The sequence below is a fragment of the Cannabis sativa genome, chromosome 7 (genome assembly GCF_029168945.1).
Source record: "Cannabis sativa cultivar Pink pepper isolate KNU-18-1 chromosome 7, ASM2916894v1, whole genome shotgun sequence".
Taxonomy (NCBI): domain Eukaryota; kingdom Viridiplantae; phylum Streptophyta; class Magnoliopsida; order Rosales; family Cannabaceae; genus Cannabis; species Cannabis sativa.
The window spans coordinates 62,053,920-62,069,183 of NC_083607.1; the positions used below are offsets into that span (position 1 = coordinate 62,053,920).

Genomic DNA, 15,264 nt, shown 5'->3' on the forward strand with positions numbered 1-15,264 from the left:
CTCTCTTTGTGGGCAGGACCTTAATGGTAGGCAAGGGGTCGGGCTACTTGGGCGACCCACCAACTTGCTTCCTTCTACTCCCCCCGAGGATGCTTGTGTAGCAAAAATACTTTCTGACGAGGACTCGGCTCTATCTCAATTTTTTCAAGCCCAAGAAAGTTTACTTCATGATTTGAAACACTTTGGGAAGTTGGACTTGTATGAAATCCGTAAGATTGGAGGAGACATTGGTGTCCCGGCTTCCTCGGACGTGAATGAGAGGACCACGCCGTTCAAAAAAAGAAAATTTGAAGCTTCCGCCTCTCTCTGTTCTAGGCCGCACAAAATTCACCGAAAATATCCTGGTGTCATCCGTGACTTCCCTTGGGACACTAATCATAATGATAATGATCCCAATATGGTGTCGGAGGAGCCTTCTGAGAATTCTTCTTCCTCTCCGAGCCGGTCCGGAATTATGAAGAATCCGTTGATAGGTTCCTTTGTTATTGAAGATTCTGGTTCCAGTGTGTCTGCGTACTCTCGAAACCCTGTGGAGGAGAATGTCGAATCTCCTCCACAGGAGCCATGAGAGGCATTGCTTGGAACTGCAGAGGGTTGGGGCAGACCTCTACAGTTCTGGAACTGAAGTCCCTGATAGCAGCGCGGTCTCCGGAGTTTGTTTTCCTGTCTGAGTTAAAAGTGGACCCCAAGCCTCTGGTACGTACTCTAAAGTCCCTCCATTTTTACTTTAATATTTGTATGGCGCCTACTGGTTCTGCTGGCGGTATTATTTTGGCTTGGAAGTCAGGTTTTAATTTTGAATGTATATCCTGCTCGAGCAATCATATCTCTGGTTTAGTGTATTCGGACCCTCCTACCCACCCGTGGTTACTCTCGTGTGTTTATGGCCCCCCTTATTTGCATGCTAAGAAAAATTTTTGGAATGATTTTGTTAAATTGGGGGATAGATTTGGGGGTCCTTGGTTTATTTTGGGGGATTTGAATTTTGTTCTTAGTGATTCTGAAAGAGAAGGGTCCTCGGGAAGGGACCCCTTTATCCCGTTTATTTCGAATCTTTTAGACTCCCGTGGTCTTATCAACTTGGCCATCCAAGGAGAAAAAATGACCTGGGATAATCATCGTTCTGGTCGAGGACATGTAAAATCTGCCCTTGACAAAGGATTAGCCAATGGTGCTTGGGTTGACCTTTTCCCGAGAGCTATCCTCTGCTCGGTTCATACTAGTAACTCGGACCACAGACCGCTATTTCTTCAGTCGGGTGGTCTTGAGCCCAAATTCAAGAGATGCTTCAAGTTTGAGGAAGGGTGGACTCGGGATGAGAGGAGTAAATTGGTGGTAGAGAGTGCGTGGAAGTCTGTTAATCACCCGTGGGCTCCTGCGCGTGTTTTTAAAAAAGTAGGTGCCACTCGAGTGGCCCTCCTGCACTGGAACCGCACTCAATTTGGCAAACTTGATTTGGAGATAAAACACCTTGAGAAGCAGCTTGACACTATGCAGAGTCTTCCGGCTGGATCCAGAGACTGGAACCGGGAGAATGATCTCCGCAGAGCTTTAAATGAATCCCGGCAAAGGAAAGCGATCTATTGGAAGCAAAGGGCAAGGATCTCTTGGATCAAAGAGGGGGACAAGTGCTCCAAATTTTTCTTCCTGTCGGCTGCTATCAAAGGAAGGAGAAATGCCATTGAGAGTTTATTAAACAAAGACAACATTTGGATCACAGGTAGGGATCTTATTGGCGGAGAATTTGTGGATTTCTTTAAGGGTATCTTCTCCGGGTCAGACAACGGGCTGACCTACGACTGTAGTAGGTTATTTCAAGAGAGAATCTCTATGGAAGAGGCAGACAATCTTATTTCTTGCCCTGGAGCAGATGAGATCAAAAGAACCCTCTTTTCTATGGATAAGCATAAGGCTCCTGGGCCTGATGGAATGTCAGTTCTGTTCTATAAACATTATTGGGACTCTGTCGGCGCTGATTTTTGTGAGGCGGTGTCAGATTTCTTTACAACTGGAAAGATGCATAGAGGTTTTAATGCGACAAATATTGTTCTTATCCCGAAGGTTCCTAAACCAAAGAGAACTAGTCATTTTAGACCCATCTCTCTCTGCAATGTTGTGTATAAGGTTATTTCCAAGGTCCTCGCAAATAGAATCAAACCTTTGTTACACTCATTCATTTGTCCTACACAAGCTGCGTTTGTTCCAGGAAGAAACATTCATGATAACAACGTTATTGCTCAAGAGGTTATTCATTCCTTTGGCCGCAAGAAAGGCAAGGAAGGTTGGTTTGCGATCAAGATTGATCTTGTCAAGGCGTATGATAGGCTGAGTTGGCGTTTTATTGATCATGCTTTGGAGTGCTGTGGGACCCCTGTCAGATTCCGCAATTGGATATCGCAGTGCATATCTACCACCACTTTAAACATCTGCCTAAATGGGGGTCAGGTAGGGAAAATAACCCCGTCTTGTGGTCTTCGTCAGGGTGACCCTCTTTCGCCCTATCTGTTCATCTGGGCAGCGGAAGTGCTTTCGAGACTCCTTCATGACGCCCTGGCTCAGGGTAGCATTCAGGGAATAAAGCTTAGTAGGGGTGGTCCATCTTTATCCCACATTTTCTTTGCAGATGATTTAATATTGATGGGTAGAGCCAATTTCAATGAGGTTGATGGTTTCTGGAGGTGTCTTGAAAAGTTCTGTCTGTGGTCTGGTCAGCAAGTTAACAAGTTAAAAACGTCTATTTTTTTCAGCAACAATACCCCGCCCAACATGAGGAAAGACATCAAGGACCGTTTGGGGATTGACTCGCCTGAAGGGTGTATTAAGTATCTAGGCCTGCCCTTGTTTCGCTCAAGACAAAAGGATGCCGATTTTAACTTCATTCTTGATAATCTCACTTCAAAGCTTCAGGGCTGGAAGGCCAAGATTTTGTCTAAGGCAGGCAGGGCTACTTTGATTAAATCGGTGGGGCTATCGTTGCCAATGTATGCTATGCAGACCACCAAACTCTCTAACCGCATGGTCAATCGTATTGATGGTCTGGTTAGGGATTTCTGGTGGGGTTTTGAGAAAGGAAATCATGGACTCCATTTAAAAGCTTGAGATAAGCTGTGCCTCCCTAAGTCTCGTGGTGGTCTTGGTTTCCGGAAAACCAGAGAAATGAACCAGGCGTTCCTACCTAAGTGGGGGTGGAATATCCTTACTGGAAGCCAATCTCTGTGCTGTAGAGTTCTATCGGCGAAGTATTTAAAAGGGAGGGATTTTCTAAAATATAAATATAAAAGCTCTGACTCTTGGTTCTGGAAGAGTGTAGTGAAAGCCAACTCAGTTTTGAAGAGAGGTGCTTGTAAACTGGTGGCTAATGGAGAGAATACTTCTATCTGGGAGGACCCCTGGATTCCTCATTCTAAAGGTTTTTGTCCAAAACCAATCAGGGGAGGTACTACAAATCTCAACAGAGTATCGGATCTGTTACTTCCCAATGGTCTCTGGAACGTTAACATGCTGAAGGAAAGTTTTGATCATGAAACTGTAGTTGCCATCTTAAAAGGGGGCCACCCCTCGGGCCGTGGAGCAGACAGATGGATATGGACTCAAAACAGTAATGGAAGGTTTTCTTGCAAGTCGGCTTATCTTGTTCAAGCTTTGGATAGAGCTCCCCAGTGCGACGTGGCCCCGAATCTCTGGAACAAGCTCTGGACTAGCAAAATTCTGGAAAGACATAAGATCTTGTGGTGGTGTATTCTGTCTAATGCGCTCCCTACTAGGGCTGTGATCAATCAAAGATTCCACATTGAAGATACTTGTTGCCCTCTTTGTGGAAACAGGGAAGAAACCATGGAACACCTTTTCCTCACTTGTGACGTGGCCATGCATCTCTGGCGTTCTTCTCCTTGGGGTTTTTATCCCATATGTGATACCGGTATCCGGGTTTGGGATTGGGTAAAGTTCATCTGGGACCTAAACAGTAGAGGCGTGCTTGTGAAGGATGCATTCTTGTATGCCTCCATAATCGTGGACACAATTTGGAGGGTACGGAATGACAAAGTTCACAATAACCGCCTTGTTGATGTGAAAAAATGTATTGATGATATTTATTTTGTCTATGCTGATTTAAAAGATACTTTGCTTTCTAGTCCTACTTCTCATCTAGAGGAAACTTGGTCCCCTCCCCCACGGGATTGGATCAAGCTGAATTGTGATGTAAAAGTGGGGTTTGACAATATGTGTGTTGCAGTTGTCGCCAGAAACCATCTCGGAGCAGTGATTGAAGTTCGTACGGCGCGGGTGGACTTCTCTGACGCTCTTTATGGTGAAGCTGAGGCTTGCTGCCTAGCGATCTCGATGGCCTTAGAGTTGGGTTACAAGTTTATCATAATTGAGAATGACTCGAGGGTGGTGATCAATGCTCTCAATGGTTTGGAACCTCGGTGGGCGATTGAAAATTACGTCTCATTTTGTACTAAGTCTTCTCAATCTTTTATTAGCTGTAATTTTTCTTTTATTAAGCGAACATGTAATTTTGCCGCTCACAATGTGGCTAGATGGGCCTTTGCTCATCATATATTTGGATCTATCCCGGTTTCCATGTTACCGGAGAACCTGTTATGTAATGACCGAGAGGTCTAATTTATGTTTTATCTAATGACATCACGCTAGTTTCAAAAAAAAAAAAAAAAAAGGTAACCGTATACATGATCAGATCTAGAAGATAAGAGTTCCCATGCATTAGAATTCATTAATATAATGTCTTGAAAAAATCACCATCTTAATATATAATTAAGAGTAATTAATTCAAGTAAAAAAAAACTTGCGGCATAAATACTAATTAAGTTTAATTTTCAGTTGTAAATAAATATCTAATTTTAAGTTTAGTTCACTACAAAAAATAAAAAACTGTTACTTTTAGTCACAACTTTTTAGTCATAACATAATTTTTTTGTGACTAAATGTGACTTTTAGTCACAATAAAATAGTACTTGTGACTAAAACATCGTATTTAGTTAATTACAAGTTGTCACTAATTTAGTTTTAGTCACAACAAGTAAAAAGACAGTAATAGACTTACAAGAGTGAGGTTGAACCTACAAGGATTATAGTTAAGTACAATAAAATTAAACTTCTACTTCTATTTGGCAATCATGAATTTTTAAAGAGAAAATTAGAACTAAAAGCAATAAAAACAGAAAACAAGTAAATTACAATACAAATTAACAATGATTAGAGTTAGGGTTATTGATTTCAATTGTATCTATCTTATATAGCATGATATAATTTAATTCCTAGTACCGATTTCTATGCAATAGCAGGTTTACTCATCAAGTCATTTATAGTCTTCTCTGATATATAAATCTCAATTACGTGCAAATAAATTTAAACCTGTAAAGGGCATTAAGCATATAGAAACCCTAAAAGTTATCCAAACTATATAGCTAGGTACTCTCGTTCTATATCAAAATTTGTCCTTATTTCACTATAGCATAATCGACACTCACTTCTTAGATCTCGTATCGAAATCATTAACATTTAATTGATAGCCAAACAATTAAAAGAATTAAGAACGAATGAAATAGAACACATAGAAAATTGATGAAAGAATCAAATCATATTAAAACCATAAAAAGATGTCAAACAATCTCCATCAACACCCTAATAACTGTTTAGCTACTCATGTTCATTGTAAACAATCGACACACATTAAATAAGAGGATAAGAAGAAAATAAAAGAGAAGAAATTGTTGAAAAGCCTTCTAGGTCACTTATTTTCTCTGATTTTCGTACTCCCTAATTGCTTAGTAAAAAAATATAAAAGTCCACTCCTTTTTATATCAGAAAAAGGATAAGAAAGATAAGAAAATATCCACTTTTCGAATTCAAGGGGTCGGGCCTCAACACTAGCTTCTAGTGTTGAGGCATTAGACTCCAAATTTTTGGCAGCAAGCTTACTAATAATGTTTTGGCCGTAACTCTTTCAATATTGCTTGAAATTGGACAATTCAAGATGCTTTGGAAATTTGAAAGAGAGATCTATAACTTTTATGTTTTGACTTTTTCAAAAGTTTGATCAGAAAATAGTCAAATTCAAGCTTAAAGTTTTAGCTTTATTTTCTTGCGAAATTCTTTCTATTTTATAGGTCACCATTTTCCAAAACTTGACCAATTTATACATTTCAAGTGTCAACACCTAAAATTAAAGAAAACAAGTGTAATTCTATTCTAAAAAGTTACAATAAAGAATAAAATAAGCTCTAAAAATGACACGAATAATAAATTAAAAATTAGCCTAACAAACAATGAGGAGCAGTAGTGGCAGGTAATTCAGGAGTTTAGGTGTTGTTTTTAAACAGACGTTTAGCATTAGTTTCTAACACTGACGTCTATACTAGCTAGCGACGTAAAAAAAAAAGATAATTGGCGTTGGTTGAGAGCTGACGGAAGTTGGGCATTAGCATCGATTCTCAAATGATGCTAACAAGAAAAAAAAAATTAAAAATACAATATATCAAACCACACCCATATCGGTATTTAGTGACAGCCACCACTACCCAAAATCATACCAACCAACACCAAAATAGAAAAACAAAAAGGCTAGATCCATTAGCGACGACGACGACCACCACCTGACATTGCCATTGTTGATCGCAAAATTAAAACAAATTAGAAAAAATAAAAAACAGATCTAAAACAAAAAAGTCATCATTGTCATCGATCTGAAATTAAAATAAATCCAAGAAAAAAAAAACAATTATGGAACAAAAAATCCAAAGCCAAAGTCGTCATCGTCCATCACTTCGGATATAGTTGTGTCCCTTCTTCGTCGTTGTTTCCATCATTATCGAGTCCCATCTTAGTTGTCATCATCATGCTTTTTTAAGTGTGCATATCTTAAAAACAAAAACAAAGATAGATTGAGAATGAGAGATGAGACCAAGATTGAGAGTGAGGGAGAGATAGATTGAAAATGAGAGACAATGGAGATTGGTGAGAGTTGTGTATGTGTGTGTTTAGGTTTAGGGTTTGTAAAAGTTAGGGTATTTTTTTTTTTTTAAATTAGTGTATCGATTCATAATGGTCGTTATCATGTAAGCAGTCATTATTTTAAATCGACAGTAATTCTATTACCGAGAAGGACCCACTAATGCCTATACAAAAACAAAACATGTTTTGATTTAAGTTATTTGTTCTTTCATAATCGACGCTATTGTCTAGCATCTGTTACAAATCGATGCTATTGATTGCCCAATAGTATTTTTTTAACATATAACGTATTTCATTAGCATCAATTCTTGAAAAAAAATTGACGTTTTGGGCGAAGGTAATATCTTTTTTTGTAGTATCCTCTCAGTATGTGAGCACACTGAAAAAAGTTATGGAGAGACATAAGGTCCTTTGGTGGGGCATTTTATCTGACGCTCTGCCGGTCCGTGGCCTCCTGGCTAAAAGAATTACCATTGAGGAGGTGTCATGCCCCTTGTGTGGGGATGGTGAGGAATCTACGGAGCACCTCTTCCTCTATTGTAACTTTGCATACCATCTTTGGCGAGCGTCCCCTTGGGGAGTCTTTCTGGTTCTTGATTCAGGGAGCCGAGTTTGGGATTGGGTAGCATTTCTTTCGAACTTGAAGGCGAAAGGGGGATGATGCGGACAAGTTGTTCCTTTATGCCTCGATCGTTGTGGACACTATCTGGAAAACCTGAAATGATAAAGTGCACAATTACTCTCCAAGTAACATTAAATTTTCCATAGACTCTATCTCTAATTGTTATACAGATTACGCTACTTGCTTGTACTTTCCCCTGGCGGTGGATGTGGTGTCTCTTGCCTGGTCTCCTCCTCTAGAAGATTGGATCAAAATCAACTGCAATGTTAAGGTTGGTAGTGAGTCCATGTGCGTAGTGGTTTTCGCTAGAGATCACTCGAGGAAAGTTTTATTGGTAGCTTCCAACATACTCAATTTCACGAATCCTCTGATTGGCGAGGCGGAGGCATGTCGGTTAGCGTTGGAAGTTGATGCTTCGATGAAGCACGACTTTGTCCTGGTTGAGAGTGATTCGGAGAAGGTTATCAAACCGCTGAAAGGTTAATTCACTCCATTTGGAATATTGATAATTATATTTCTTTGTGTAATCAACTCTCTAATCATTTTTTTATCTTATAATTTCTCGTTTATTTCCAGATGTTGTAATTTTACGGCCCATAATGTGGTTGGGTGGGGTTTTGCACTGAATATCTCAGGTATAGTAGATCCCTCCTCTATACCTAACATTATCCTAATGACCGGGAGGTCTAATTTTCCGTTTTCAATGAATGCTTTATTTTCAAAAAAAAAAAAAAGCCTCTCATGAGATTTAGGACCTAGTTATGAGTTACTACTAGTTTGTGTGCAATATATGAAATATAGTACTGGCCATTGTTATGGAATATTGTTGGAGCTCGAGTTGGTAACTGTGGTACTCTTTGTTGACCCCGTTTGTGTATGAATAAATGTTGATATGTGAATTTGGTTCGCTATTACATTATTCATGGTTATATTATTGTGAAATTCAGTGTGAATTACTGGGACCACACTATAGCACTACTACAAATTAGGCCTTTAGTGACACTATATAGTGACACTCATAAAAGTGTGTGTCACTAAAAAATTAAGAGTGATTTTTAGTGACACACAACATTAGACTCTAAATGTTCGGTGTTTATTACGCGGAATGTGTGTCACTAAAAATATGGAGTGTCACTAAAAATAAAACCCAAAATATATTATTTTATAAAAATTAAAAAAAAACATGACCTATGGTGACGTGCCACGCGTGTGACCAAACAGGTTTGCCCACGCTTTTTGCGCGTCACTAAAGCCACGTGTTTTATTTAAAAAATTAAATAAAATATATCAGCCCTATAGTTAATATTCATCATCTTCCCCAGTGCCCACACCTACGCCTCTCTCTCTCGTGCGATTACCCTACCCCAGCTCTCTCGTGCGATTACCCCAACCAGACCCAAAATTTTTTCCCCATCTGAAGCCGGCGCGAGGTCCTCCCTCTCAGGCGGAGGCCGGTGCTTCTCCTTAGGCGCAGTAGACGGCTGGTGCTTTTCGCGAGCTGTAACTTCGGGTATTTCCATCAAAACCCCTTTTGCACCAAGCACTTTAGAAAGTGCCGTTCCTCACCAAAAAACCCCAAACACCAAACACTGCCTCCACTACCGTCGGACCCTTTCTCAGTTTTTTTCCACAACTGACGTCTCTCTACTGTCCTCCTCCTCTCACAACAACCATCGACAGCTGAACCAGGTGAGCAACGATTCGTTATATTCATTTTGGTGCTTAATTTTATGATTTGGCCAGCTTAATCTTTTGTCGTTGTCAATATCATTTTTGAAACCAATCATCTCTTAAATTTTTCATTTTTCTAGGGTTCTAATATTTTTTGGGAGGGGTTTGCTCTGCAATTTCAAACATTTTTCAACTCAAATTTACACTCGAGAGAGGGTAAACCGAGTTGGGCTCAGCTGCAATTTTCCCCAGAATCGAGTATGCTTACTCTCTCTCTCTCTCTCTCTCTCTCTCTCTCTCTCTCTAAGTATATTTGTATTGATTCTTATTTTCAATATTTACTAAATATTGTTAAAATCACATCAATTTAGTGGATTCTTCAGTACGGTTAAGAATTTATGGGGTTAAGAATCTATCTAGAACTAGAAATATAACCTTAGAAAGAAAATTAGAGATTTTTTATTTGGGGTTTTTAATGTGAAATAAGATCTCTGGGGTTTCGGGATTATAGCAAAGTGAATTTGAATGTGTGTGTGTGTGTGGGGGGGGGGGGGGGGGATTGTTTTAGATGGAAATGGTTTTGAAATTTCAAATTTGAATGTGTGGTGGTTTGTTTAAGATGGAAATGGTTGCTCCAAATTTTTCATTTCGTTGTTTATCAGATGAAGTTATGAGTTTAGAATCTTATATATAACTAGAAATGGAACCTTGGACAGATTTTAGAGATGTTGTATTGATTTGATTCAAGGTAAACCCTTGCTCTTCTTATTTTAGAAAGATTCTTTGTCATTACTGTGATTATTCCAGATTTTATGTCTCTTGATTTTATGTCACTGCATTACTCTCTACTGGTAATTGGTTATTTGTGAATTTATTTATATTTATAAAAGTGCCATTTTTCAGGATGGCGAAGACGATTGTTGATGGCGTCTTGGGCCTTAACCTTGATGATTCAGCAAGCAATTTAGTTGTTGCTTGTCTACTTTATGGCTTGACAATTGATGTAAGTTGCAGTTTAAGTTTGCAACTATTTTATTCTAGTCAATGTTATTGCTTATTTTTTCTTAATTACCCGACTCGTCTTGATGGGTTGTTTACTACTCTCTTTAAATATACATGTTATTTCTAGATCCTAATCTCTCAATGGTAGCTGAAAAATGTTTTCTTAGGCTATATATCAATGGTACATGTGAACAATATTTTCTAAAGACTAGGTACTAACCTGAAGTGTAGAACGTATAATTCTTCCTTTGTTTTGAAGTTATGTTTATCTCTTTCTCTTTTTTTATTGCAAGATTGTAATTTCATCAGCCCAATGATGAAAATATTGGTAGTTTCAAATCAAATACTTCCATGATTTTTTATCATAAACATTTCCAGGTTTGCTTGGCAACAAGATCATCTTTTTATTTATTTATTCTATTTTATTTTCTATGCATTCTCTATCTCTCTCTATTGGTTGATGATGACGCAAACAGGTTTTAATGAGAATCATGGTTATATGCTTGAGTGTAGAAAAAAGTCTCTGTTTTAAAATTATTTTGAAAAGTTTTTTGTCTAAGATAACATAGGATTGTATCACAAGTAGATTAATATGTTCATCTCTTTTGGACTATAAAATCTGTATGGTCTTTTTTTTTTTCCCAAATGTTCATATAATATCCAATATCTTTGTTTACTGTTGACGATGGTAGTTGAAGTCCTTGAAGATGTGATTGGTTCCTAATGAATTATCTATGTTTATGAAATTTCTAGTAAATATCTCTGATGGCATTTATCTATAGTCTATTGTGATAAATTAATTGGTTTAATTAGCTACAAAATATCACTTTGTTGATTATATTATACTAGGTATACTACATATTTTTGGCTCTCTCTCTACTATCTGTGAAAAAATTATTTTGATCAGAGGCCTATAATGAAAATTCTCATGTTATACTATTAATGACCAGAAATTATTATAAGGCTTTACTATTGCATTATCATGCCATTTCAGTTTTGATTGCCATTTTATTATAATTGTTTCTGATTATTGTAGAGATTGAATATTTGTTTTATTATCATTTTCTTTTGGATATTTGTATCTTTTGAGTAAAGATGTTGATGCTTGAATATTCATTCAGTGAATCCGAGCTTAACTTTTGTGAACTATTTGTCCTAATGGTCACAATGCCTAATGAATGATTTACAGGTCATTGAATATAGGTATCAAGATTAGTTAGTTTCGTGGTAAGCTATTCTGATTTTCTCTCCTTTGCATGATTGAAAGTCATCTGGTTTTGACACTTGTTCATTTTATGTCATATGAAATTGTTGGTTTAACTTTCATGTTACTTGCACTCATATGGAAGTTTGATTTTCCACTTTCATGATTCTGAATATTGCTATCCTTAATGATGGTTCGTACCTTCTTGTCCATCCAATGAACAACTTACTTCTAGTTTTAAAGAAATAACACTGCATGATATAATATGGCATTAACAGGTACCATCATACAATATCAAAGGATAGGGTGAAACTTTCTCCTCTTTTGGATAGTTAGAAGCTAGCAGAAATCTTTACTATTGGAACCATACTTGGTGGTTACTTGGCAATGATGGCAGTTATTTTCTTTTGGACAACATACAAGACAGACTTCTTTGCTGTGAGTAATTTGTCCATTGTACCTTCATTTGTTTGGAATTTTCTTTGCCAACCTTTCATTATTATAACTCATTCCTTTTTCTTTTTTTAGCATATATTTGGGGTTTCTAGCATTACTATGACTCATTCCTTTTTCTTTTTTTTAGCATATATTTGGGGTTTTTAGCTCACTGTAAATTTGCTTCTTTAGCCTTAAATTAAGAGTTAGTTACTTAGTGATCAGAGTATAGAAGGAATTTAGAAAGAAAGAAAAACCCTTGTAGTTTGATAGATACTTTATTTTTTTTACAATAATTTAGTCGTTAAGTTGCTTTAATGTTCTTGATGTTTCATTTGTGACTCTAACAAAGGTAATATATCAAACTTACTACAGTGCGATAAGGAAAGAAATTCCACCGAAGCTAAAAGTTCGACGCCCAACTGTACGTATTCTTTATTTTAAATTTCAATTATATTTTATTAAGATCTTTATTAATTTAAAGAAAAATCTTTACTGTCCACATCAACTGGAGGACACCGAATGTGGATATTATGTAATGAAGATGATGAAAGATTTAATTCAAGCTTCGAATCGGAAACACTTTTTGGCCGAGGTACATGACATACAAACTATATAAACATGTCATACATTATTAATATTATTATTATTAAGAATGCATATGATGATAACTTTAATTAATATGTTATTTATCTTTAAATTTTGTAGTTAAGTGATGCAAAGTACACAGAAGAAGAAATTGATGAAGTGAAAGAGCATTGAGCAAGTGAGATGTTATCAGTTATTCAAACTTACCGACGTTAGTTGTTTTTTGTTTTAATAGGGCAAGTGAGATGTTATCGGTTATTCAAACTTACCGATGTTAGTTATTTTTTGTTTTAATAGACCAATAGTTATTATATAATTTTATAGTTATGGATTTATTAGTATAATGAACTAATATGTAATATTTATTAATTTTGTTGATGTGAATTATTATAATGGTCTAATTTATAAATTTTATATTTAGTCAATTAAAATTATTATTGCTATATTTAATTGTATTTGTATATAATTAATATAAATTATTATTTATAATATATAAAATTTGAATTAAAATAATTAATTATTTTATTTTTTAAGAAAAATATTTAATATAGTGGCACTTTTGGTGTGTCACTATAACTCTAAAAATATTAATAAAAAAGAAAAAAAAAAGAAAAATAGGATATAGTGACACTCTTTGTGTGTGGCTGTTACCTTTTTAGTCTGGCAAAACCTGACACTATATCCCTACAGTGACGCGCAAAAAACGAGTGCAATAGGTTTCAGTGACACGTGTAGAGTGTCACTAAAAACTGCCTTTCCAGTCAGCTTCATTAGTGACACGCGTTGAAGTGTCACTAAAAGATTTCAGTGACACGTGTGGAGTGTCACTAAAACCCAATTTTCTAGTAGTGTAGTTAAAATGCAAAGGATTTTCATATAATATTAGCGATGATGGACACACCCTCTGGAATGATGCAAAGGATTTTCATATAATATTAGCGATGATGGACACACCCTCTGGAATGTTGTTGTCGGAACAGTGCTCACACATTTCAGCCAAAAGTTCATCAATGTACGATCATCTTCTCAAATTGAGAATCCAAATGTTTACTTGAAAAAAGACTCAATAGATTTGAAGAGTTAAATAATCTCTTCGTTTTTCATGGTTGAGAATTCTTACAGTGAATCTCTCACTATAATTTTTCTTAATGAGAGCACTAATGATAGAGTAGCTATTGTGGACAATGTCCCACATGGAATAAATGGTAGAGAATTGAGCTATATATAAGAACATGGGCTACTCCACTCATTGCCAATTAGTTTTGAGATGGAACCCCATGATTCTCAACATGGTATCAGAGCCATATCCCTTGCGGGCAAGTGATCATATCCGATCCGCACCTATACAGATAGTGACCATGTCCGCTCTGATACCATGTAAGGAAACGAGAAAGAGATGAATGAATTGGGATGAGTGAAATGAAATGAAAAGGCTCACTGAACAAGTGAAGCCAGCCACTGTATTTATATTATGAATCAATAACAGAGTTTGTTACAGAGTAAAGAAAAGTTAGTTACAACTGTTTGAAAACAGAAAAACCAGAAGAAGAATTTAACAAACAGCTGCTAACTAACTTTTCTTTACTCTATAACAAACTCTGTTATTGATTCATAATATAAATACAGTGGAAATTCATGCCCAAGGTATGGTTCTTAGAAATTCATGTCCCCACACCCATCAACAACAAGGACGGGTTGAACGCAAACATAGGCATGTTGTGGATGTAAGATTGACTCTCTTGGCCCAAGCTGAAATGCCTTTAAGCTTCTGGTGGGAAGCTTATGTTTCAGCAGCTTATCTCATAAATAGACTACCCACTCCAGTTAACAACTACCTTACACCCTATGAAAAATTGTACAAACATGCCCCTGATTATAACCTTGTCAAGATCTTTGGATGCTCTTATTTTCCTCTCTTGAGACCCTATCAAGCTCATAAAGTGTCCTTTAGATCCTCCAAATGCTTGTTCATAGGATATAGTATGAATCAAAAAGGGTATAGATGTCTACACCCTAGTGGTAGAATTTATGTGGCAAGAAGTGTGCAATTTAATGAATCTGAATTCCCATACAAACAACTATTTCCTACTCACACATCCACTCCCACATCCCCAACAGTAGTCATAAACCCAAATGATTTCCAAGTACCACTACAAAATACTTCAACTCTCCCCTCACAGCCCGAGTATATCTCACACACACCTGTCCAGTCAAACCAGTCATCTCCCATCCCTTTCCCCGATCCCTTACAACCAGATGCTGTCTCACCAAGCCTAAACCGAGTTCCTTGCCCCACAGACTCAACAAGATCGAGTTCTGTCCACACAAATCAACCCCCTCCTAGTGTCCCAAACACAAACACTCACCCTATGGTTACAAGATCCAAGAAAGGCATATTTAAACCAAAAGTGTATCTTGCAGATATAAGAACTATTATTGAGCCATCTAATGCTAAACAAGCTCTCGCAGACCCTAAATGGAACAAAGCTATGAATCATGAATTCACAGCCCTCAAGAACAAAAAGACATGGAAATTGGTTCCCCCCAACCCGGACATGACCATAGTTACCAACAAATGGCTGTTTCGAATTAAATACAACCCCGATGGCTCGATCAACAAACTCAAGGCAAGATTAGTAGCAAGAGGATTTCAACAAACTCATGGAATAGATTTTTTTTGAAACATACAGCCCCGTGGTAAAGCCTTGTACCATACGAATTCTTTTCACTCTTGCTGCCACAAACTGCTGGGACATTCAACAAGTGG

At 37.1% G+C, this 15,264-nt stretch overlaps 1 protein-coding gene and 1 long non-coding RNA gene across 5 annotated transcripts; both read left to right on the forward strand.

Annotated features, from left to right (window-relative positions):
• The first annotated feature begins 3,156 nt into the window (after positions 1 to 3,156).
• Positions 3,157 to 8,081, forward strand: LOC133039812 (uncharacterized). The gene is made up of 2 exons (XM_061118769.1): positions 3,157 to 4,486; positions 7,768 to 8,081. Exons 1-2 carry the CDS (start codon positions 3,157 to 3,159, stop codon positions 8,079 to 8,081), a joined length of 1,644 nt encoding a protein of 547 aa, XP_060974752.1.
• Positions 8,082 to 8,893: 812 nt separating this feature from the next.
• LOC133039939 (uncharacterized) lies at positions 8,894 to 12,904 on the forward strand. 4 transcript variants are annotated; one of them, XR_009688890.1, is made up of 7 exons: positions 8,917 to 9,286; positions 9,409 to 9,526; positions 10,172 to 10,271; positions 11,753 to 11,912; positions 12,262 to 12,333; positions 12,424 to 12,504; positions 12,618 to 12,904. It is a non-coding gene; the product is annotated as an uncharacterized LOC133039939 (long non-coding RNA). The 4 variants fall into 4 exon arrangements; XR_009688889.1 differs by having other exon boundaries at positions 12,285 to 12,333; XR_009688887.1 differs by having other exon boundaries at positions 8,894 to 9,286; positions 12,285 to 12,504.
• The last annotated feature ends 2,360 nt before the right edge of the window (positions 12,905 to 15,264 follow it).